This window comes from Tasmannia lanceolata, unplaced genomic scaffold (genome assembly GCF_043159265.1).
Source record: "Tasmannia lanceolata isolate RefF3 unplaced genomic scaffold, GAP_Taslan_0.1 ptg000037l, whole genome shotgun sequence".
NCBI classification, from domain to species: Eukaryota; Viridiplantae; Streptophyta; class Magnoliopsida; order Canellales; family Winteraceae; genus Tasmannia; species Tasmannia lanceolata.
In genome coordinates this window covers 10,076,371-10,099,251 of record NW_027518714.1, presented here as the reverse complement: position 1 = coordinate 10,099,251, position 22,881 = coordinate 10,076,371, and the positions used below count along the sequence as shown (strand labels likewise).

Genomic DNA, 22,881 nt, shown 5'->3' with positions numbered 1-22,881 from the left:
GTAGGGAGATGTTTTGGGACCATGTTTATCAAATGCTAATATTGGACAAAGAGTTCTAGTTGGTGTGCCACTAGATACACTTTTCAATTCTTCCAAGTTTTTTGAAAATTCTTATGCAGCGTCCTCGTGTTTATATGTATCAAGTGGGGAGCCTGAATGTGCATACAGTGAACGGCAATTAAAAGTTTAGAATCAACTAGTAATGTGAAAAATTCATGAGATTACTGCTTAGAAGATTGTACTTTCTGTGTCCACCTCAGTCATTAGGTTTTTGCCCCCCTTTTTAATAAAGTTCCCACCATTAAAAAAATCATGAAAAAAAATTTCTTAATCACAAATGCAAGCTATAGTTAATATAAGGAGTTGAAGATCAGCCATTCTAACCAGAATTCTACTATAATGAATCAGAAAATTCTATACTAAGGGGTTGAAGCCACACTTGACGTTCTATACCAATGGAACTGTAGCAAATTTCCAAACTGATGCTTTCAGTAATGATAGAAATGACACCTTGTTGGCAAGTTCACCAAATCTAATGTCTGGTGTCATCAATTACTTACAATATAAGCTATAGTTCTCAGATCATTGTGTACTATAGTTGTCCTCCAATATTTCTCTGTGATAAACATAATGCTATTTTTCTTTTGGAAGTGCGTGCTTCCGAACATTTGCTTGGTCTTTCTCCCTCACAGGATCAAATCAAAATTGTGCTTGTGCACTATCTCAGAAACTCATGAGCAATGAAGCCATTCCTTGAACTTTTTTGTCTCATTTATTTTCAAGAACAATTTTGGAGACTCGTCAAGAAAAGTTCAGATACTAATCCATCTGCTTGTCCTTTTGCATAACGCGTTTTTGTTTGATAGGAAGTTTCTACATTATGAAAACCTAATTTGTAATTTAAGTGGTTGGTTGTTATTACTTGATTTGGAACATTAGCAGCTTAAACATTTTGAAGGATATGTTCACTTCTGATCAACATTCTTTTATATCTCTAATATTTGTCTGAGATGTAGACTAATGTATCATGGCGGACTCTCTTTTTTATTTAAAAGACAACTTCCAAGTTATGCCCTAATAGCCACTAAGGCCCATCTTGTGCATGATATGAATTATACCATACATTAGTGTGAGTTTGTTAATATTAGTGGACCTTTCCTGTCTTATCTTAAGTAGTTCGTCAGAGTGTCTATGATTTTTTTTTTCACTTGAAGGCTTTCTTCTAGTTCTTCTCTGTGCTTTACCAGGAACTTATGACATTTTATGATAGGTGAATGTTGCGGATCACGAGAAGGGTGCTTTCTACGATCCTCTGAGAGAGCCTTCTGAGAACCTTGAAGTTTATAAACAGGATGTAAATATACATGAAACTGTTACGAGGTGTCGCCCACGCGAAACTGTTCAACTGTCAGTTAGAGAATGGGCTGCTTTCAAGAGATCCTTGACGCAGAAGTTTCCCTTCAACCAGACAATTTCTATTTCATCCGTGAGCTTGGTATTCTTTGTGAAATCATATTTTATGAAAATTTGATCTCTTTTTCTATTTGCTATCTCATTAGGCATGTTAAAGGTAATGAAAGAATTTCTTAGGGTAGCAATTAGAGAAAATAAGCCCAGTTCAATACATACAACACAAGGCGTTAGTATTTTGGACCAAAATTCAATAATTTGAGTTTGAGGATTTTTGAAGCATTACACTATGGCATATTTAACAGGGTGGTTGAAACATCTTTCTACTTGGTCCATTCCTGATGAACCCGTGACTTTTTTTAGTGTATTTCAACTCAACTCAACAAAGCCTTTGTCCCAAACTAGTTGGGGTCGGCTAAATGAATCCTTTAGAAAAAAATTCATGAACATGGTAAAAGGAATCTACCCGGCTCTAATCAGGGGCATGTTCTAGTTGGGTTCTTTTACGTGGATCATTTTCTTCCATTCTATCCTATCCAAGGTCATGTTCTCCGACTCTCTGTTATGTTCCTAGCTATCAAGTCTTTCCTCACTGTATCTACTCAAGTTGTTTTCGGTCTGCCCCTATCTCTTTTTACTCCATCAATTTGGCACGAGTCGCCTCTTCTCACCGGAGCATCCAAAGGCCTACGTTGAATATGTCCAAACCATCTTAAGTGGTGCTCTCTCATCTTCTCCTCAATTGGAGCCACCCCCACCTTTTTACGAATGTCTTCATTTTTAATTCTATCTAGCCTTGTGTGGCCGCACATCCATCTAAGCATTCGCATCTCCGCTACACTCATCTTATGCATATGCTGCTTCTTGGTGGCCCAACATTTTGAGCCGTACAGCATGGCTGGCCTCACAACTGTCTTATAAAACTTTCCTTTCAACTTGGTAAGGATTTTACGGTCGCATAGAACTCCTGAGGCAGGCTTCCACTTCAACCAACCTGCTCTTATTCTATGGTTAACATCCTCTTCAATCTCTCCTTCCTTATGTAGAATTGAACCAAGATAGCGAAAAATATCCCTCTTAGGTACGTCATGTCCAGTCATATTTACTACATCCTCGTCCCGCCTCCTTACATTACTAAAGTTGCATTCCATATGTTCTGTCTTAGTCATACTCAGTCTAAAACCTTTAGATTCCAAAGTAGTTCTCCATAACTCTAATTTAGCATTTACTCCTGCTTTGGTTTTGTTGATTAATACTATGTCATCTGCAAATAACATATACCGCGGCATCTCATCCTGGATACCCTCCGTAAGCTCATCCATAACTAGCGTAAAAAGATAAGGGCTTAGAGCTGATCCTTGGTGCAGTCCTTTTGTAATTGGAAACTCACTAGACGTGCCATCCATGGTTCTGACACTAGTTACTGCTCCATCGTACATATCCTTAATCACATCAATATATTTAGTAGGCACTTTTTTCCTTTCAAGGACCTACCACATAACACTCCTGGGAACCCTATCATACACTTTCTCCAAATCAATAAAAACCATATGAAGGTCCTTTTTATTTTCTCTAAATCTCTCCATTAACCGCCGAATCCAGATAGCTTCCATAGTCAATCGTCCAGGCATGAAGCCAAACTGATTCTCTGACACCTTAGTCTCTTTTCTTAGTCTATGCTCAATTACCCTCTCTTTTCTTAGTGTATTTGGTAATTTAAAATTAGAAGTATTTGTGACACTTTCTATTATATTTTTCTTGGTTTCTTCCAAATTCAAATATCTACCGATCTTTTCATTACAAAATAGACCCTATTATTTGCCATGTAGTTTTGTGACAATGAGATATGTTGCCTCTTGCAGGTCTCTGATGCCGTAGTAAGAAGTGGCAAAGGTATGAAATCAATGTCTTGTCAGTAACTAGGGGGATTTTCATTTGTTGGAAGAGTAACTTTTGATTTGGGTCTGCGTTTGAAATAGTTTGTTAGAGCAGCCATAAATTCTTATTTGAGTTATTTGATCGGGAGCTCATGCAGCAACAGATAAATCTTTGTCAAGCCTGCATCTAGAGGAGTTGGATGATCCACAGAAATTTGCGAAAGAAGAAGTCAAAGTTATTACACGGCAGGAGTATGTTTCAAGATTACATGAACTTAAAGATGAAATAGGCCGTGCTTGGCGAACTGATGACCGTGTAACTTCTCTTAAGTTGTCCATTAAGGCAAGGAGATCAAACTTAAATTGCGTATGCATACATATTTTTTGAGGGTTTTTTTACTAATGCATAGTTGAACATGCGAATTATGAACTTCCATTAGATCCTTCAATTGTTAGTGGGCAAAGTGGAAGCAATGAAAAATATAATAAAGGTGTTTACACACCTTTAGACAAAAGACTAAGAAGAAGGTGATTGAGTGATGGTTTTACTTTACCCAAGTTTCCTGTCATAGATTATGGGCAAAGATCACTTACCCAGGTTCCTATCAAGTGCTGTTGTTTATGTATAAATGGTGTCCCTAGCAAATTTATGTTTGAAGATCACCTTTATCCTCCATTTCAACATCTTTCATCACCTATGTTACCAACTTTCCATGATGGTTCAAGTTTTGTTCTTGGCACATATTCCCCTTTGAATATTATCTTTATCTTCCATTGCAACATCTTCCATCACCTATGTTACCAACTTTCCATGATGGTTCAAGTTTCGTTCTCGGCATATATATATTCCCCTAAAGCTTTAGCCTTCACTAAATGTCTGCTGATTGGCAAATCAAACTACTTTTGTGTGACAGTACTAAATTCATCGAGTCCCATGCTTTTGAATTAGTTGATGTTCTGAACCATGTCCATTTGAATAATTCTGCAAGCTAAGCTTTGTTTATTTATTTTTGGTAGGCAAGGTTTACCTATTATCTTGACTTTTTGCTAGGTATTTTCCTATTATATTTTCTTAGCATAGTAAAAATGGTATTCCACTTCATAGCATGAATATATTTGCCGTCGAAATAATACGTTTTTTGTGTTTGTGTGTAGGTTGCTAGGCTCCTGATGGACACATCTGTTTTACAATTTTATCCTACCCTTGTCATTTTAGTTACAGATGTATTGGATATGCTCGGCAACTTGGTTTGGGAACGCATCAAAAGAAAGGCTGAATATGCTGACGACGGAACTTCAGTTTGCTGTTTGCCAGGTCCTTTTCTGAATCTGTTTTTTCAGTTTGGGCCTGTTTCTCTTCTGTTCAGCTGTTTTTGGTAGATTGTCGAATTTTGGAACCATTTATTATACACTGTCTATGCGTATTAACAATAAACCTACAATAGGGGTATCTCATTACTTGAAATATAATAATCCAATGCTAATTACTCTATCAACCCATTCTGTAGATTGAATGCATATTATCTCATGCAAAGTGAGAGTTCTTCCCTTTTTTATCTTTGGTAGTTAAGCTGGTGTTTGGTAAAGACTATGTTCTTTCACCCTGAGGTCAGGGGTTCGATCCCAGCTTACCTATCAAAAAAGAAGAAGAAGGTAAGCTGGGGTTTGGTGGGAGTGGAACCCCTACCAGATAATTAATAAGGAAAAGAATTACAATCTCATGCATATTTCTCATTACACTTGTCTATGTCACATATATGTTTTTTGAATGTCATCTCTGTCACAAATATTATCCTTGAGTTTTTGGGGGACGAGAGAAATTAGAGTCAAAACTATGAAAGGGGAAATGGAAATCAGGTTTTGACAAGATGGTAGCCACAAATTTTGCTTCTCTCCAAGTGTGAGATATTGTCTAATGAAGAAATCTGCCAACTGGAGATCAAATATGGGCTTGAAGGAGTGCTTTCCGAAGGGCAGACAATGTCACCCTTTACTTTTTCTTGAATGATAATGTCACCCTTTACTATTTGAAAGGAAGATAGGAAATCTGTTTCAATCCTCATATGGGTTATCTTCCTGTTGGGCAATTTTCAAAGCTTTATAGATTGCTTGCAATTCGAGCATAATGATCTCATCCTATTTAGCATGGCATGAAAAGGCGGCTATAGTCTCCCTGAGTTTCTAAAAATACCTCCAATGGGACCCATCATTGAGGAAGCATTTGTATTAGTTTTAATTTGGTCTACCATTGGCTTCTCCCATTAGCAGGTGCTAGAGATCTTGACTTTTGGCTTGAGTGGGAAGTTACGTCGCAGGACAATATATGCAGTCTTTGGATTATCATCTCCATGAAGATTCAGAAAATGCAAGCATGACTTGATGATGATGCCGAAATCCGATTCCTCGATCCAAGGGCTGGTTGGGCGTCAACCTGTGAGGTCCTGTGAGTGCAGAGAAAGCGTTAGGGGTCCCAGAGCTATGGCTCCGGGAAGCCACTCCGACGCTCAAGTCAGAAATCGGTATCACTAACTGAATGGGATGATGAAAGAACACAAGGAAAGGGTGGCTTATCTTAGGGTTTTTGAGGGATGGAGATGGAGTGCGGACGGAGAGAACCTTCCCAGGGAGAACGGGAAGGATCCTCTGTTTTTTAGCGTGGCAGCTTTTATACCCGGTGATCTTATACACCGTAGTTCGGTGTACGCGTGACGTGTCGAGGCCTTATTGGTTAGGGGCAATGATGGCCATACACCGCATGGCGTCATCCTTGGGGGGAAGAGGAGCACGATCTCTGTCATCGCACGTGCGGGAGGAAGCTTCTCCTACTTTGGGTGGCGGCGTGTGCTAAGGAGGTGGAGGGCAAGGTAGTCGGGACGTCCCTGCAAGGGGGTGGTGGACAGAGGCGTGGGGGCCGCAAGGCATGCTTCCGCCATGTGTCAGGATCTTGGCGAGGGTGTAGATTTTGCCCTCAACACTGGACATCCGATAGCATAACTCAAGGACTGCTTATTTAGGACATTTTTTTGATCAAATAGCCTAGAATTCCATTTCAAAAAAAATAAAATAAAAAATCCTAGAATTCTTTCAGACCATGGTGGTGAATTCTCATCTTGTGTGTTGACCAAAGTGACAATCGTGACATTGAACCCTTGAATATGCTCAATCAAATATGGTATAAGGTCGAATGGAAAGCAACTTTAAGAGCATTACTACCTGCCCAGATCCATAGGAGTTTTAGATGATCCGCTTGATTTTGTTTTGGCAGTGGAAGCGAGGTTGGAGCCTAGTATGGAATTTGAATAGAGTTGGCCACCAAATCAGCCGAGAACGGGCAACAAAAAATAAATGATCCAGCCTTTTCCCATCAGAGAAGCATACAGAGTAATAAGGATCTACTCTCTTTCCCATAACAAGAACACAATCTTTAGTGTTTATTTTTCCCAGTGGACTCTGCCGTACAGAGATGGCATGTCTTGGAACTTATGCTTTATTCTAAACAATGGAGATCCAAAGTGGCTACAGATAGGAAGAATGGGTAGAGTTCCAACTTCCAAGCGCTGTAAGATTATACTGGCCCTTTGGATTAGGGTCCAAACAACAGTATGAGAAGAGTTTTTACTGACACAGGTGTTAGACATGGTATCCTTTAAGCCTGAGAGTAATGGATTTGGGAAATGATCAAATTCCTACTCCTAATTCTCAATAAACATTGAAACTTTATCTCTAGGCAGTCCCAGGTCATAAATGTGGTGTTCCCCAAATATAAAAAAGTCGCCCTTTTGATGACCCAGGATCAAACAAGTATCTCATATTATGCTTGCTGATGAGGTGAAAGATGAGAGGCAAATTTTTTTTCTGAACTGATAAAACACTTCTTCAACCCCGTGGCGCATAAGAGGTAGTTTTCACGGCTCTTTATATATATAGCTGAGATCCAATTAATCCATAAGGAGCGATTTTCTTTATAAATTAACCAGTAATGGATGAGAGAGGCTTTATTCCTTTCCTGGATCCTTTAAATGCCAACGCCGACATCAACATTTTGTTTGGAAATAAGACCCAACTGATATTATGCTACTTCTTTAACAGAGATGATCTTGCCCAAAGAAAGTTTCTAATTAATCTTGGCTATTGCTATCTGCACGGCTATGTTTTGATAATGGGGTGAACTCACCTATTGTTTTACATTGTTTAACCCACTGTCAAAGGCTATTACAATTCCCAAAACGCTCTCAACAGCCAATTAAAAAGTATAAAACTCGGTCAGTTCACCCCATTATTAAAATATGGTCGTGTTCGGATATGGCAGCCGTGATCTTTCATTATCATTGGTAACTTATATTGGGATTTGAATTGCAGCCAATAAAAAAGATCTTATAACTATTTGAACAGTTTCAATTAGCTCCAAGTGATCTGCATAAGATAGTAATTAAGCTTTACAGTTGGTATTTTTCTGACCAACCTTATGAAGAGAGAGATGCATTCAGAATATGATAGATGGGAAGAGAAAAGAGGAAAACCAATGTACCTTATGGGGCATCCCTTCTGCCATATTTAATTTTTTTGTATGTTTTCTGCCATATTTAATTCCTCTTTGATGATTCCCTTCTTCACATGCATCAACATTTTTATTGTCAATTAGCCATTCTTACAAGCATTTTGGGAACTCTCTCTAACTTTGGTATTTATTCATACAACGTAACATTACACTATTAATAGGATAATCTCATTGTATGAAACTAAATATTCTGATAGATTAATGCGCGACCAAGCCATTTTGAAAATCTTATGACATTGTCATATGTAAAATAAGTCTTCCTATTATAACCTAGTTATTCCATGTTAGGATCTCTATAATCAAAGGAGAAAACTTCATCATATATTGTCCATTAGGAATCTCATCAAGTCATCTCGCCAATAAAACATTCTCCAAGTAGCCATGCGACATGTCCTCATCCGAATGTGTGGTAGATAGTGCATACCTGTAACCAAACCACTTGCTTCTTTTACTGTCCTTTTTGAAATCTGTGAGCCTGGTTGGTCTTTATCATTTTTGGCTTTGTTCCTATATGTAAGTTATCAAATGAATTGGACCCATCGGCTAATCAGATCCGAATTTACTTTGTAATCGGGCAGAAACTGGATTTGAGCTATTCATTTTTTTTACTAAACTTGTGATTAAGTTTGGCCTGGTGACCCCTAACCATTTTCCCATACAATAATGCAAACATACCTCATTCATAATATAACATGCATACATACAATCTAGGTAGTTTTGTTGGCTAACTCTAGGGTTATTTAGAAGGAAAGAAACAACCGTCTGTTTAGAAATTTGGTCAAAAGACCGTACTATATTTACCTGAAGTCCATTTCGCTCAACATTTCCTGGGGGAAAATCCTCCCTTGCGTCAGGTTTACCTCGAGTTCCAATCTCAGATGTTGTTGGAGAGAGATCTTCAGTGGTGAGGAGTTTCTTGCTTTTCGGTGGACTCCTCCTGATCCAGGGTCATTGACGCTTAACTTTGATGGGTCGAGCTTGGGTAATTCAGGGGAGAGGGATCTGACTAGGTGGGCATTCTTTGGCAACATTGGGATCACAGATTCCAATGAAGCAGAACTAAGGGCGGTGTTATAGTGCTTATGGTTGGTCGAGAGCTGAGGCTTGGGTAGGATGGAGATTCGCTTAGTGTCATCAGGTGGATCGATGGGAGCCACCATTTTCCTTGGAGATTTGCTCATATGATTGACGAGATTTAGGATAGAAGGGCAGGCTATCTGATTTGTTTTCAGCATGTCAGGAGATAGGCTAACAGTGGTGCATGTATGTTAGCTCATACTGTAGTTGGTAGGGGTGTCTTGCGTATTTTTTAATCCCCCCCTCTCCTTGTGGTCCTAGGCTTCTTGTAGTTCTTTTCTTTGTATTTTTGTTCCTTTTTCTTTGCATTGACCATCTCAGTTGCGGGTTCTCCCTTTACTTTCTCAATATAATAAGCTATCATTAAAAAAAAAACAAATACTCATCCTCATTTTCTCTTCTTGAAAAAATTATAAAAAATTAGAATATAAATATACACATGTACCTTTTACAATATGTTCATTCCCTTATGTTCTTTATACCTATATTGGAATTTCCTTGAAACTGTTTATGCTACTAATAATTGTATTAGCGTGTCATTTCAAAAAAATAAATAAAACTAATAGTATGATAGTGTATCTGCATGTTCTTTTAAATTTAAACTCTGTTTCTCATTAAACCTTTCTTGGTTTACTGCAGAAAACTTTAAAGCCAGTGACATCTGCCATGATGCAAAAGAAACCTGTATTAACTGGTTCAACAAAATTGGTTCCATCCACGAGCTTCTTCCACGAATGTGATGTTCTTTTATATTTTTCTTTCACACTCTGTGTTTGTGTGTTCATTATTTTACTTTTAAAGAAAATGAAGCAAAAATGTGAATAATTATATGTATCATGGAACCATTCAAAAAAAATAATTTATATGTATCATGGATGATCGACAAGTCAAAATAGCATTCAACAACCATTCAAAAGAAAATAAAAAAATAGCATTCAACATAAGCTATTGCATTAAGTGTAATTAGTAGTGAGCATGAATAAACAAAGTTAAAAATTTTCAATCTTAAATTTCGATAGTAGCAATCACCTTACACAAGAAAAACAAAAATTCCTTCTCTGGGTGGACAATGAATTAGATAATGTTGTATATTTTCTTTGCCCAAATCATTTAATCTTTGTGGTTGATATTCATATTCATCCTTTTCCTATTTGCACCTGTCTATCTTTATTTTAAACTTCTTTCATTGGCTGTCATGATTCACGATGAGTTGTACAACCGATGAAGGTGTTCAAATAGAGGAAAAAGAGAGTGTATCAAAGGTGTTAGGGTATCACATAAAAAGTAAAAGGTGTTAGTATCAATTCCTTTATATTTATGCCTTCCATGAACACAAATATTAACATCACTCTTCCATCACTTAAAAAGTAAAGACACGCCTCCATATAGGTTTGTTTTTGACACCACATTTCTCAATTTGGTCGACTATTAATGATTTACACTTTGGAATCTACCATAACATATGAAGAGTAAGAACTAGAATTCTTATCAATACTGGAACTCATAGGGAAGAAAATTGATGTATAGATAGGGTCAATTATGCAATGATTGCCTTTATAGCTCATCACTGAGCAAAGGTGATGCTTCTTGTTAAACATGTTCACAGAGAATTCTAGTGCATGATCTTCCTTGTTAATTAAAGATTGCATTTGGGGATGTGTGCTTTGTGTGTAGAAAAGGGGAAGAGAAAGTGAACCCTGTTCTCATTCTGTGTGCAATGGCTAAGTGGCATGACATTTTATCCTTATGTTGGATTATGTCGGATTTGTCTCTTTCTATGAAAGGTTGGGGATCTATTTGGGGAGAAGTAGGATGGCACCTCGTGGAAACTTCGTAACTTCTTAACTTTATGTGGGATTTTGGGAAAAAATAAATGTTAGAACATCAAAGACGAAGTAACATCGATATGGAGGTTAGTATGGATGATAAAGTGCATGGTTGTACAATCACCATTGGGAAGAGTTTTGGGGTGTTAGTTTCAAAACCTAAGTCAATAGGGGAGGGAAGTGATATGAGGACTAGGAAAGGAATTGATAGTTCAGGTTGGAATCTCAGGATGTGCTTTATCTACTTCAATGTTGATGGGAGCTTGTAGGGCTTGGGAGGATGAGAGGGGTGCTGGGATAGTTATGGTAAGTTAGGTCTTCTGGGCCCTCTAGGCAGGGTTCTAATGAAGCAAAAGCTTGGGTTCTATTTGATGGCTTAAGTTTCTTCAGTATTTGGCCGCATTGGAAGTTACTCGTTGAAGGGATTCTTAAAATGTAATTAATTGGTAGAAGAGAAGTGTATCTCCTTGAAGAGCTTGCATGCAATTAATTGGTAGAAGAGAAGTGTCTCCTTAAAGAGCTTGCATCATTGACGAGGTTAGGGATTTGGAGAGTGTGATATCAATGTATCCTTTGATTACATTTTACTTCATGCTAATGAGGTAGCAGATGTAGAGACATTTGGACAAGTTTTATATATTAGGAAATCTTTGGCTATATGTCATTTATACTTCTATTTCATATTTTCATTCATAAATAGCAGTGATATTTATCAAAAAACAACCTAATTCCAAAATTGAAATTATAAAATGTAAATAATGTTCCTTACAAAGGGGTCGATACCTATGGTTCTTTGAACTTAGGATAGGAAAAGTATGGCTGTAGTTGGTTGCTTTTTTAGCTAATCTCTCCTATGTATCCTCCTTCAAGGTCCTTTTGTTTTTAACATTGTATACTCTTCTGATAGTGACAATATCTTGGATATTTGTAAAATATATTTTCATGTTTTTTTGAATATTCTGTTTATGATAATTTTAGAAAACTGATTATCTCTTGATATTTCAAGGAATGAGATTATTTCAAGATTTCCCGATAGATTCCAATATCATACCGATATTTTAATGATATTTCATTATATATATATATGATGGAATATTTTAATGATATTTCATTATATATATATATATATATATATATATATATATATATATATATATATATATATATATATGTCACTTTCTATATTGCCATTTATTTAGAGATATATTTTATGTATTGGGTTTATTGTTTCGCTTTCTACAACATTTTCCCAATAATATCCTGAGAAAATCCTCAAAAATTTTAAAATCCTCCAATTAATACTATGACATTAAACACCCAAGAATGATATTTGTCTCTATGTTGTATCACATTGAGTAAAATCTTACTACAAATGTTCTTGATTACAGGGATTTATTGTAAATCCCACTCAACTTCAAAAAGTGCCAAAGTTAGTTTCAAGAACTTTTGAACTAAGGTCAATAATTTCATACTTTTATCTTCAATTTTTAAATGACTCTGATGTCATTCTTCTCTGTTTTTAATCCTGTATTAGTTATCTAGAGCTGGCCATTTTGCGTTGTTGGCATTTTCTTCAAGATAACTCTTTGGGGATCCTTGAACGCTTGACTATGATGATAAGGGGGTTAGCAGATCCACTTGCATCTGCTTATTGTCGTCTATATATGGCCCGCTGTGCACAGACATTGCCTCTATGTGATACGGGTATGACTTCCAAACGTATGCTTGCATATGTGATGATGCACATATACGCCACACCACATGCACTTGCACAAGAACACTCATAGATACATGTACATATTATAGAAGTGTGCATATAGACACGCATGTATACTTGCATACACACATTTACACACGTTATTACATGCATATGTGGGAAAATAAATGCGTGCATACATACGTACATTCATAGACATGTATGCAACACGAACATACATACATATTAATACATTCATTTAAAGCTATAATGAACCTTTATGTTTATGTAGTATTGAATACTCCCGCTGCTTTTTATGTTTGTTTCGTAAAGTGTTGATAAGTTTGAGGGAGGGAGGGAGGGTTGGACTTGGTTAATCATCCCACTTATATTAATTTTCTAAAAGTAGTTATAAAAATGAAATTTGCTAGTGTCCATCGCAGAAGGCATTTAACGGAAAAAGGGTGTATAAAATGAAAAAGGAAAATAGTGCCCTTATGTGAGGGATCACAATGGAAAAATGGTGTATAAAACAAAAAAGAATATACCACCTATAATAAAGACATTCATCCCACTCTTTGCGCCTTTTCCCCCGTTTATTAATGGTTTTTATGATTCTCTTCTTTTGCTCTTTTAACGAACCATTTATTTCCGAATGCCAAAAGAAGAAGATGAAAAGAAAGAAAAAGAAAACACATGTAAATTGACTATTCCATTTCATAAAGTGTAAATTCTGAATTTCCACTATTCTCCATGATTGCCACATTGCCTCCCTCTTCCTCATTTTAGCTTTAGTGTGATTAGATGGGATTGAATACACATGATGCCTGATTGGAAGATTTTTTTTGTGTCACTTGACTAGATACTTTTGGAGCAATTTGTCCGTGTTCCAACTCAAAGTTTCAGAGAACGTACATCTTTGCATTGGATAATTTTCTGCCTTAGTGATAAATTCTGATTAGGCAAACATCTGCTCCAATAGTAAGGTTTTTCTACTGTATGGCAAAATTGCCAATTTTTTTTCATAATGAGAAGTTACGAATATATTACTTTCTGTTCATAAGTTAGTGTATCTGATATCTATCTACTTGCACTCATTAAACCAGACCTTCAATTTCATTTTATCTAATTTGGAATTTTTCTTTATAATAGTGATTAAGAGGTCATATTACTTGCTAGCTTTGTGAGCTATCAAATCAAATAATCCATGTTTTTCCTCATGGATCTTGCATTTCTTCTTTTTCTTGATTTTTTTCTAATTATTTCAGGATATCTCATTGCTTCCATTAGTGACATCACAATTCTACTGAAACGGATTCTTTCAAGAAATGGAAGCAATCACGAAAATATTCATGAGAATAAAAAGTTGCTCATGACACTACTGGACCCAACCATTGAGTGGATTGTGAAATGCATTGTTAAGAATGCATGTCAGGTTAGCAATGAAGAACCTTGTGTTATAATTGTAATTTATCAGCTTGGCATTGCCTTATAAACAATGGTACCAGGTCTCTTTAAACCGTGGCACCATTTGGCCTAGTAAATCTTTATAAACCACAACTCCGACTTAATCCTAATAGGTGTAGGTCTCCCAGTTCTTTATTGTGTGGCATTTGTTTCTTATATACTTAAAAAATCATTTTTAGTTACCAGATACAAGTTTCGACGACTGACATTTGGTTGAAATTTTGATTGAATGTGCAAGGTCGATGAAATTCTTGCGGGGCGTGACTTATGGAGGAATGTATCAAAGTTGACTGGGGATGTCCCGTGTGTTTCCATTGTTTTACATCATCTCCTCAAGGAACTTCCCTCTGAAATTGTTAATATTAATGCCCTGGAGATTGTACAGCTTATCGAGTACAGTAAGGATATTTCCCTTGATCAGGTGTGTTACACGACCTTCATGTCATGCACAGAATATTTATTTTATACATCATTAGTAGTAAGGGGCCGTTTGGATGCACGGATTTTAGAATCTTGGATTTCCTCAAAATCCTGGATGGGAGACAAGAGAAGGAGACCATCTGTTTCTCTTCTCTTTAGAATCTTGGATTTTAAGTAAGAAATCCAGGTTTTACTTTTTAGAAATCTCTCCCCTATCTTGAGATTTCTAAAACCTGGAAACATGGGATGATCTCCTACTCTCTTGCTGACGGAAAGAAGGGCGAGAAATCAGCGAACGACGGATGGTCTCCTTCTTTCGTCTCCCATCTACGATTTTGAGGAAATCCAAGATTCTAAAATCCGCATATCCAAATGGCCCGTAAGTGTTATGAGATGAGTGCTCCCTTATAAGCAGTTTTTGATATTTCAGTGTGCAGTATTTGAACTACAGGTTGCTTGGACTAAAACTTTGTGACAGCAGACCCACAATGGATTCTGTTGATATTATACTGGATAAGGTTTTTCAGGTATTCAAGCTTATTATCTCTTCTTATTGCTTTACTATGCAGTAGTGCCGGTGTTTGTCTCTCTATGGCTTGAGTCGTTTTTGAGCCTTCATAACATTTCGAGGCTTATCCCCTTCTTAATGCTCTCGCTGTGTAGTAATGAAAATTTTTAATCTAATTTTTTGCTTCTGGAGTCTTTGAAAATGTTGGCGTTTTGAATTCTCTCTCGTCATTAATAGTGTATTAGAAGCACTGGCCATCCTCTCCATGAGGCAGTGGCAAACTTAGTGTCTACCTGAACATGCTTGGTCTCCTCCTATCCTGTCTTTGGAAGTCCAAGTTAAAACCTCTGTAAGGAATACTCAGAAATGCATGCACCACATATCCTTAGATTGCAATATAGAGACTTCAATTCCTAGTAAAATCTTATCTTAGCAAGCTCTTTAGAATTGGATGACATCCTAGATAACTTGGTCCGAACACTAGTTCTCGACACATGGCCTCTTATTTTCTCTAGCTCCATGAAGAGATGGAGGAAAGAAGGCTTACCTTGGTTGTCCAAGGGGGAAAAACGCCTTAGGCGTCATGGCGGAGGGGTGGCTCCTCTCTTTGTTGCAAAACATGAATTGATTGATTTAATACAAGAGGTAATTCGATGTGCGTCAGTGGTTACTATCGTATCTCTGATTACAGGTGGTTTGTCAATATGGTGAGCTTGATGAGTATTTAAAGGTTGCAGATGCTTACTTGGACATTGTACTTCAATGTCAGATGGTATGTTCCTTCCTTTCCATTTACAAGTTTCTATTCTTGACTAATATGTTACTTGCTTAAGATATTTTCTCTATATGGTGTTGTGCAATATCTTTTTGGAGGGGCATTGACATTCTCAAGATGAGTAGTGGATAAAGGTGGTGAATCTTTCTGGTTGCTTGCTTTTTGTGCTTCAGCATATGCCAGTAGGGAGCTCTGTTACGTGTTTTCTGAAGTTCATGTTGCTTTTTGCTTACTATATACTGAATTTATTTAGGAATTATTATTAACTTCATGCTTGTATGAGGTTTGGCATAGGTTGGTTTTCTTAGGTAGCTTGTATTTAGACGTCATCATTAGACACTTTATGTCCAAAAAAGGACCATATCTCTGCTACAGGGAACATATGCACTATATGTTTATGTTATGGGACTGATATCCGCGCTACCATAATTTGGTAATGGCACTAATCACTTTGTTTTATCGTTTTCTGATTAGCTGCTTAGATCTTTTTGAAAATTGAAATAGCCTTTGACAGCTTGTTAACAAAGTGTAAAATGAAGAAAGCAGTGGCGCTTTTCTGATTGGCTGCTTAGAGCTTTTTAGAAATTGTAAAAGTCTTTGACAGCTTTTTAAAAAGTGTTAAATGAAGAAAGTAGTGCCATTATCAAAATATGGTAGTGTTGATATGAGCCCCCCTCTTTTTGCTTTTGTTTTTTTTTCGACCGTAAATTGTACAATTTGTAAGAATCTGGGAGGGATTAATTTTGGATGAAAAAAAGGATTTGCAGGAGTCTGTAATGTGGGAATAAGGATTTAAACTGATAATTCTGCTGTCAGAATCTATTACCGGTTACGAGTTTATACTTAGTTTCATTATTTAAAGTTATGATATCAGTTGAAGTTTCAGATTAGGTGTCTATTCTCCTATTTTCTGAAAAGTTTGTTCATCTTTTCTGTTAAGGAAAATAACTAAAATTTATTTTGTTTTGATATATGAAATATGTCTGAGATGTTTGTTACCATTCAAAAATGAAAAATGCTTGAGATGTTAGTTAGAAAGTATACATTTGACATATTCTTTGCTATGTATCTTGCCATTTTAACCAGGACATTAACATTCATATCACGTTCTCTATCCATATTTAAGAAATCTAAATCAAACCCATCAATAAACAGGGACAATTCCACGGTGAGTTCCACATTGACTCTGCAAATCATGAATTTTTAAAGTATCTCAAGAAAAAGCTGGATTGAAATCTAACTTTCAAAAAAAAAAGCTGGATTGAAATCTGATAACACGAGAAATAGATGGAAGGGATTTTTTCCCCAACAGGATGCTCTTTACCTAATCAAGTCTTGGCCAATTTTTCTAGTGGATCACATCAACTTCTAGTAGATTGTTTTCTCTATATTTCATTGCTGTTTAAAAGATATGGTTTCTGGCACATAGCTCCATACTTGGATAACTGCATGCTTTTGGTATCATTTATCATTGTCATCTATTATTATTATAGATTTTTTATTTTTATTATTTGTTAGCTTTGCTTCAATTAAAAAATGTGATCAATGACGGGGAAAATATCTGACCGATAATCAATGACAGGGAAAATATCTGACCGACATTTTAGATGGTGTCTCGATGCGAGCATCCAGTAAGGGAGTCACTGAAAATGAATTCGGCAGTTTGCAATCCATTTTGATTAAAATTCTCATTCACTTTACTGACTTGGAAGATGCATTTGCTTTGGTAAGAGGCTTTTTCCTGATGCCTGAACCGTAATATTCACTGCATAACATTGCTTCCTTTTGAGAATGTGACATCTTTTTTTTTGAATGGTAGCAGAATATATTAAATGAAGACTGAGGAAGTCCCCCTTACAGAAACAGAAAAACATAACACTCCCACGGAACTGAAACTGCCCCGGGAGATACAATTAAGGAGGGAGAAAATCATAAAGTTTTAAATCCTGCTTCGATACTCCATCTTTTGCCAACTTATCAACCACTTCGTTAGCAGATCTTCTCACATGCTGGAAAGAGACCTGAAGCCCTTGTAAGATATCTTTAATCTCGTCAAAGAATTTAAGAAATCGCCACGGGGAACTCCGAGGGCCCCTAAGCCAGCTGATAACATTCTGCGAGTCACCCTCCACAATACATCTTTCTGATCGGCCCCTAGCCAAGCTCAGAATACCTTGATGCGCTGCCCTTACCTCCGCTTCATTTGAATCTGCTGTACCGATTGGACCAGAAAAAGCCTTAAGTACCCCACCATTACTATCTCTTAATACTCCACCAATCCCTGCAGGGCCAGGGTTGCCCAAACTTGATCCATCGAAATTTAATTTGACGATCCCTTCATGAGGAGGGCACCATTGCTGATTGGATACATTCATAATTTCCTGGCTATTGCAAACCACACCCCACCCTTCCCACAATTCAAAGGCCGAAACGAATCGGAATAACGGAAGTGCTCGAGCCCAAGAGATAGTAAGAGCAATGATCTTAATGAATAGAAAGTAAGGGGATTTGGCTTTCCCTTCAAAAACTCGAGAGTTCCTTTCAGTCCAGATAACCCATAAAAAAGCCATCAAAGAGAGCCACCACAACCGCTTGCCTTTTCTGCCCCAAGGTGTGCATGTCCAGCCGGCAAACAAGTCTTGAAGAGAGGAGGGAAACTCCCATTTGATGCCAAACCTTGCTAAAATCCTCCCCCAAACCTCCCTAGCTACTCGACAGTGGATGAAAATATGGTCTACCGACTCCCCTGATTCAATACACATAGTACAGTGATCAATAATCAGCATATTCCTCTTTCTCAGAAAGTCCACTGTTTGTATTCTATTTCTTAACGCTGACCATCCAAAGAAACATACTCTAGGGGGAGCCTTTGATTTCCACACCTTTGCTAGCAGGGCATTTACCTCAAAAGGCAACAGACGATTATAGAAAGACTTGACCGAAAAACCGCCTGAAGAAGTTAATACCCACAACCTTCTGTCTTCCCCTGAAAAGCTGATATAAACCTGATCAAGGATCTGAAGTAGATTGGTCACCGAGGGCAATTCGCGATCAAAGAAGTTCCGACGAAAAAGAGGGTGCCATATAACTTTACCTGCAATACGCTCGTAGCAATCTTTCACAAAAACAGACTTATCAGCTTGTGTATAATTTTTATCATAGGCATTTAACGTGGTTATTCCGTTACTATGAATATCACACGAACTTCATTGGATTTGATTTTCCAAAAAAATGAAATTGATTGTTTTGACATTTCAGTTTCAGTTTCGGTTTCGGTTTTGGTTTTGGTTTTGGTTCTGGTTTCAGCCTCAGCTGAGAAATGAAATTTCGGTTTTGGTGGAAATTTTGGTGTAGATCTTATAATTTCAGACGGAAATTTTAAATTATGGTTTCGGTTTTAAATTTTGGTCCCGGCCGAAATTTAATACCATGTATAAGGTGCCACAAAGGAAGATCACTCAACATGTGGCATCCTAGCGATATATTTCATGCTTCTCAATTTAATATTGGGATGCATTCTTTGTTTTCTTATGTAATGACAGTCTTTAGCATTTTTGCACTTTGATATGTTTTATGGAAAAAGAATATGTTGTCTGTTCTGTGAAAAGTAAATCAAACCAATGTATGCATATAACATAATATAAGAACTGAAGGGACACAGTTCCCTTTAACTACTACATGCATTTCATCATTGAGTTGCCATTGCAAGGCAGGGATTCAACACACTTTTTTGCATATCGGGGCATTAGTTTTCTTCATAATACTTATTCTTAAATACTGCATATTTTTTAATTTATTGGTAACTGGCCCAATCAGAAACATCATGGAAGTCAAATCTTCCATCAACCACATAGAAAAGCCATTACCCCTGAAAGCTTTAAAAGCCTTCCACTACCTCCCTATGCCATATGACACAAACAAAGGCAGAAAATGCAAGTTCTTGTGTAAAAAACCAAGTTGAGTGGACTGGAGTTACGGAAGTTACAATGCCGTCCCTATTTTGTTTGTGTACAATTATAGTATTTTAGAAATAGTACTCTACACTTGCTTTCTTTTTTTGAATGGTAAGGATAATTTTATTGAAACCAAAAGGATCAAGACAATCCCCACAAATACAAAAGGATGATACAACAGAAAAAGGATAAAGAAAAGAAGAAAACTAGGGGGGAAGAAAATAAAAAAAATTCAATGCTCTCCCTAGAAACACCGTCTCTGGCCAATTTATCCGCCTCCCCATTTGCCGACCTCTTTACATGGTTGAAAGAAATAGCTTCCATCCCTATCCTGTCCCGAATCTCATCAAACAGTGAGGAGAATCTCCACGGAGCTCCCTTTGACCTTCTTACTTAACCACCTAATGACGTAAAGAGAGTGTCACCTTTGACGATCACTTTATCTAGGTCTACATTTTGGAGCAATTTAATCACATGATGTACAGTGCGTACTTCTGCCTCGTTGGAGTCCGCTACTCCGATAGGACCTCTAAAAGCCCATAGTACACCTCCACTTTCATCCCTCAATAGATCCCCGATACCTGAAGGACCCGGATTACTAGCGCTAGAGCCGTCGAAATTCAATTTTAAAATTCCTTGCGTAGGCGCCGACCACCTCTGACCTACTTTGGAATTATTTGAAGATCCGATGCATATTTCTTTGCAACGATGCCAAAGATCATATGCCGATACAAATCTGAAGCATTCTAACGTTTTAACCAGAGAAGCAGGATTCGTTCCTGGAGTTGGGGATTCGCGAATCCCCGAATTGCGAATCCGAACCGTGATTCGATTCGAATCCCCGATTCCCAATTTTGGGAACCCCGATTCCCAATTTATGGAAACCCCGATTCCCACTTTATAGGAACCCCGATTCCCAGGCGATTCCCTGCGAATCCCCAGCGAATCCCAACTCCCCACGACTCTCAGCGAATCCCCGGCGAATCCCCGTCGAATCCCCGTCGAATCTCTGGCATACCCACGATTCCCGCTTCCAACCATCCCAGGAGCCTTCGAATCCCGCTTTCGATTCCCGCCTTGGCAACCTTGGTTTTAACCCAATATATAGTTAAAGCAATCACCTTATTAAATAGAACTGTGCTCCCGTCGAGTTTCCCTTAAAGGTCCTTGCATTGCGTTCTTTCCAAAGCACCCAGATCATAGCTAAAAAGCAAACTTGCCAAAGCATCTTGCCTTTTTTCTTCCATGGAGCCCATAGCCCCCGTGAATTTAGCTGGGCACACTCAAGCTATCTCGAATCTAGCCATTAATCAGCCCCATGTAGCCACTGCATAGCCACTTTGCAGCGAACTAGAAGGTGATCCACCGTTTCGCCATCCTCCATACAAAGGGCACAATGGTTGACTATCAAAATATTTCTTTATCTTAGGAAGTCGATGGTTTGTATCCTTTGAAGCACTGCTGCCTAACCAAAAAAAGTAGGACAAGATCACGAGATAACTAAAATAATAAATAAGACAAGGATACAACTGAATCAGTATACTGGCACCATATGCCAATTTCAAGTCTAACAGTGTCCATTCCATCCCTGCCCAACTAATTCTCCATAGCATTGGCACTCCTTGCAATGTGTTTGAAAGACAGAGATATTCAAGGTTTTAAATGACAGTTTTGATATGCATATTATTGGTTCCCAGTTTCTGTCATAGATTTTGACAGAAATCCTATAAAATCATAGAATTTTATGGAAATACATGCAAATGATGGAAATTTAAGATGAAACTTTATGAAATTCTAGAATAATCAGAAATGCACACTTAGAAACCATCATATAAGCAAGATAACCATCTATGCTACTACTTTTGTGTAAGGGGTAAACAGATGTTTTACCCCATATATACCCTCATTGGAACCCACCCATAGTAAGTTTTTTAAGGCCTATGTAAAAATTTTCAAAATTTGCATAAGTGTGCTCTTTATGTGATTAGGTCTATCTAAACTTTAAAGTTTATAAAGTTACAAGTAGAAAGGGGTTTGAATTAATGTCGGACCCTATGTAATCATGGAATCAACAGCTCATTATGGTAGCAAGATCCGGTTTGGACTTTGGAGAGGGGTGGGGAGTGAATGAAAATTGGATTTCTTGAGTTGAAGTTACTCATTTGATGGAGATTTTGGTTACTGAGATCCCAAAATATTATGGATTATTAAATGTATTTTGGTTTTATGTTCACTTAAGGCTACTACCCTTTCGTGGGTTATGACAAACCAAGTGAGGGAGGATGTGTGATCCTTCTTCTTTCAGTGTTTTTGCTAATTCTATTTGTTGACACCTATCGTCCACATGGTTCTATTGAATTGTTATTTGCAGCTAAAGTTTATTGTTAGGTCCCTACTGTTTTTTTGAATGGCAGGTCCTGACTGGTTTATCTCATTTATTGTCTGTCTCAGTCACTTCTAAACTTTGCCAATGAGCTCAGATTAACCGTTAATGTAAAAACTTAATGCCCACAAGAAAAAAATTCAAGATCATTTCTTATAATGTTATGTGCTGTTTTGTAGAATCACTTTATGGAGATCTTGGATGTGATGCATGGAAGCTCAAGGAACATGGTCAATAGGCATATCCTTATTAAGGCAACAAGGTATGATTCCAATTAATTGCGCCATTTCTCTAACATATGGAATTTAGAGATGGAAACATGTTTTAGTTCTGATGCAGACATGAGAGAGTAAACAAAGGCAACCCCACTTTCCAACATGCATATAACTATATCCTAATATTGAAAGATGTGTTGATGCCAAGTTTTCGAGTTTCGGTTTCGGTATGCATGTTCGTCATGAAGGAAATGGAAACATTTTCAAATGATGAACATTTAAGAGGAAACTTCAGGAAGTCCTAGAATAAGCACAGATACACAATATAAATCCATCACATAAGCAAAAAACTACCCACAATGGTTTAACAACGTTGAACACGTTGTGACATACAGGCGTTGTTGGACATGTCGGATAAATTTATACATAACACATTTCGCATGTAATTCATATAAATCTTCACACATAATACTCACGCCTCATTTCACATGCAATTTATATAAATATAATAATTTAACATATACGGGTATTTACCATTAAAAAAGAAGACATATATGGGTATAATATACCACTAACACACAGTTTTGGTTTCGGTATGTGTTTCAATCTCGGTATGCATTTCGGTGGGGATGGAAACAGAAACAGTTCGGTCGTTTCATGTCAGTTTCGGTGGAAATTTAAAACCATGGTTAATATTGGTTCATTTAAATACAAAA

At 37.3% G+C, this 22,881-nt stretch overlaps 1 protein-coding gene across 9 annotated transcripts in view; it reads left to right on the top strand.

Moving 5' to 3' along the window:
• LOC143861401 (uncharacterized) overlaps positions 1 to 22,881 on the top strand; it is a 49,368-nt gene that overhangs the window by 848 nt on the left and 25,639 nt on the right. For 4 of the 9 annotated variants that reach the window (XR_013239961.1, XR_013239962.1, XM_077372323.1 and 1 more), the window contains exons 2-13: positions 1,271 to 1,495; positions 3,273 to 3,303; positions 3,446 to 3,630; positions 4,443 to 4,602; positions 9,562 to 9,658; positions 12,283 to 12,452; positions 13,713 to 13,879; positions 14,150 to 14,332; positions 14,769 to 14,858; positions 15,531 to 15,611; positions 17,197 to 17,340; positions 22,130 to 22,212. Coding sequence is in view for 7 of the 9 variants with exons in the window: in XM_077372323.1 (XP_077228438.1) it covers positions 1,271 to 1,495; positions 3,273 to 3,303; positions 3,446 to 3,630; positions 4,443 to 4,602; positions 9,562 to 9,658; positions 12,283 to 12,452; positions 13,713 to 13,879; positions 14,150 to 14,332; positions 14,769 to 14,858; positions 15,531 to 15,611; positions 17,197 to 17,340; positions 22,130 to 22,212 (1,616 nt within the window). In the remaining 2 variants the exon portion in view is untranslated. The remainder of the gene's footprint in view (positions 1 to 1,270; positions 1,496 to 3,272; positions 3,304 to 3,445; positions 3,631 to 4,442; positions 4,603 to 9,561; positions 9,659 to 12,282; positions 12,453 to 13,712; positions 13,880 to 14,149; positions 14,333 to 14,768; positions 14,859 to 15,530; positions 15,612 to 17,196; positions 17,341 to 22,129; positions 22,213 to 22,881) is intronic. The other 5 variants (XM_077372322.1, XM_077372321.1, XM_077372320.1 and 2 more) reach the window with 5 other exon arrangements.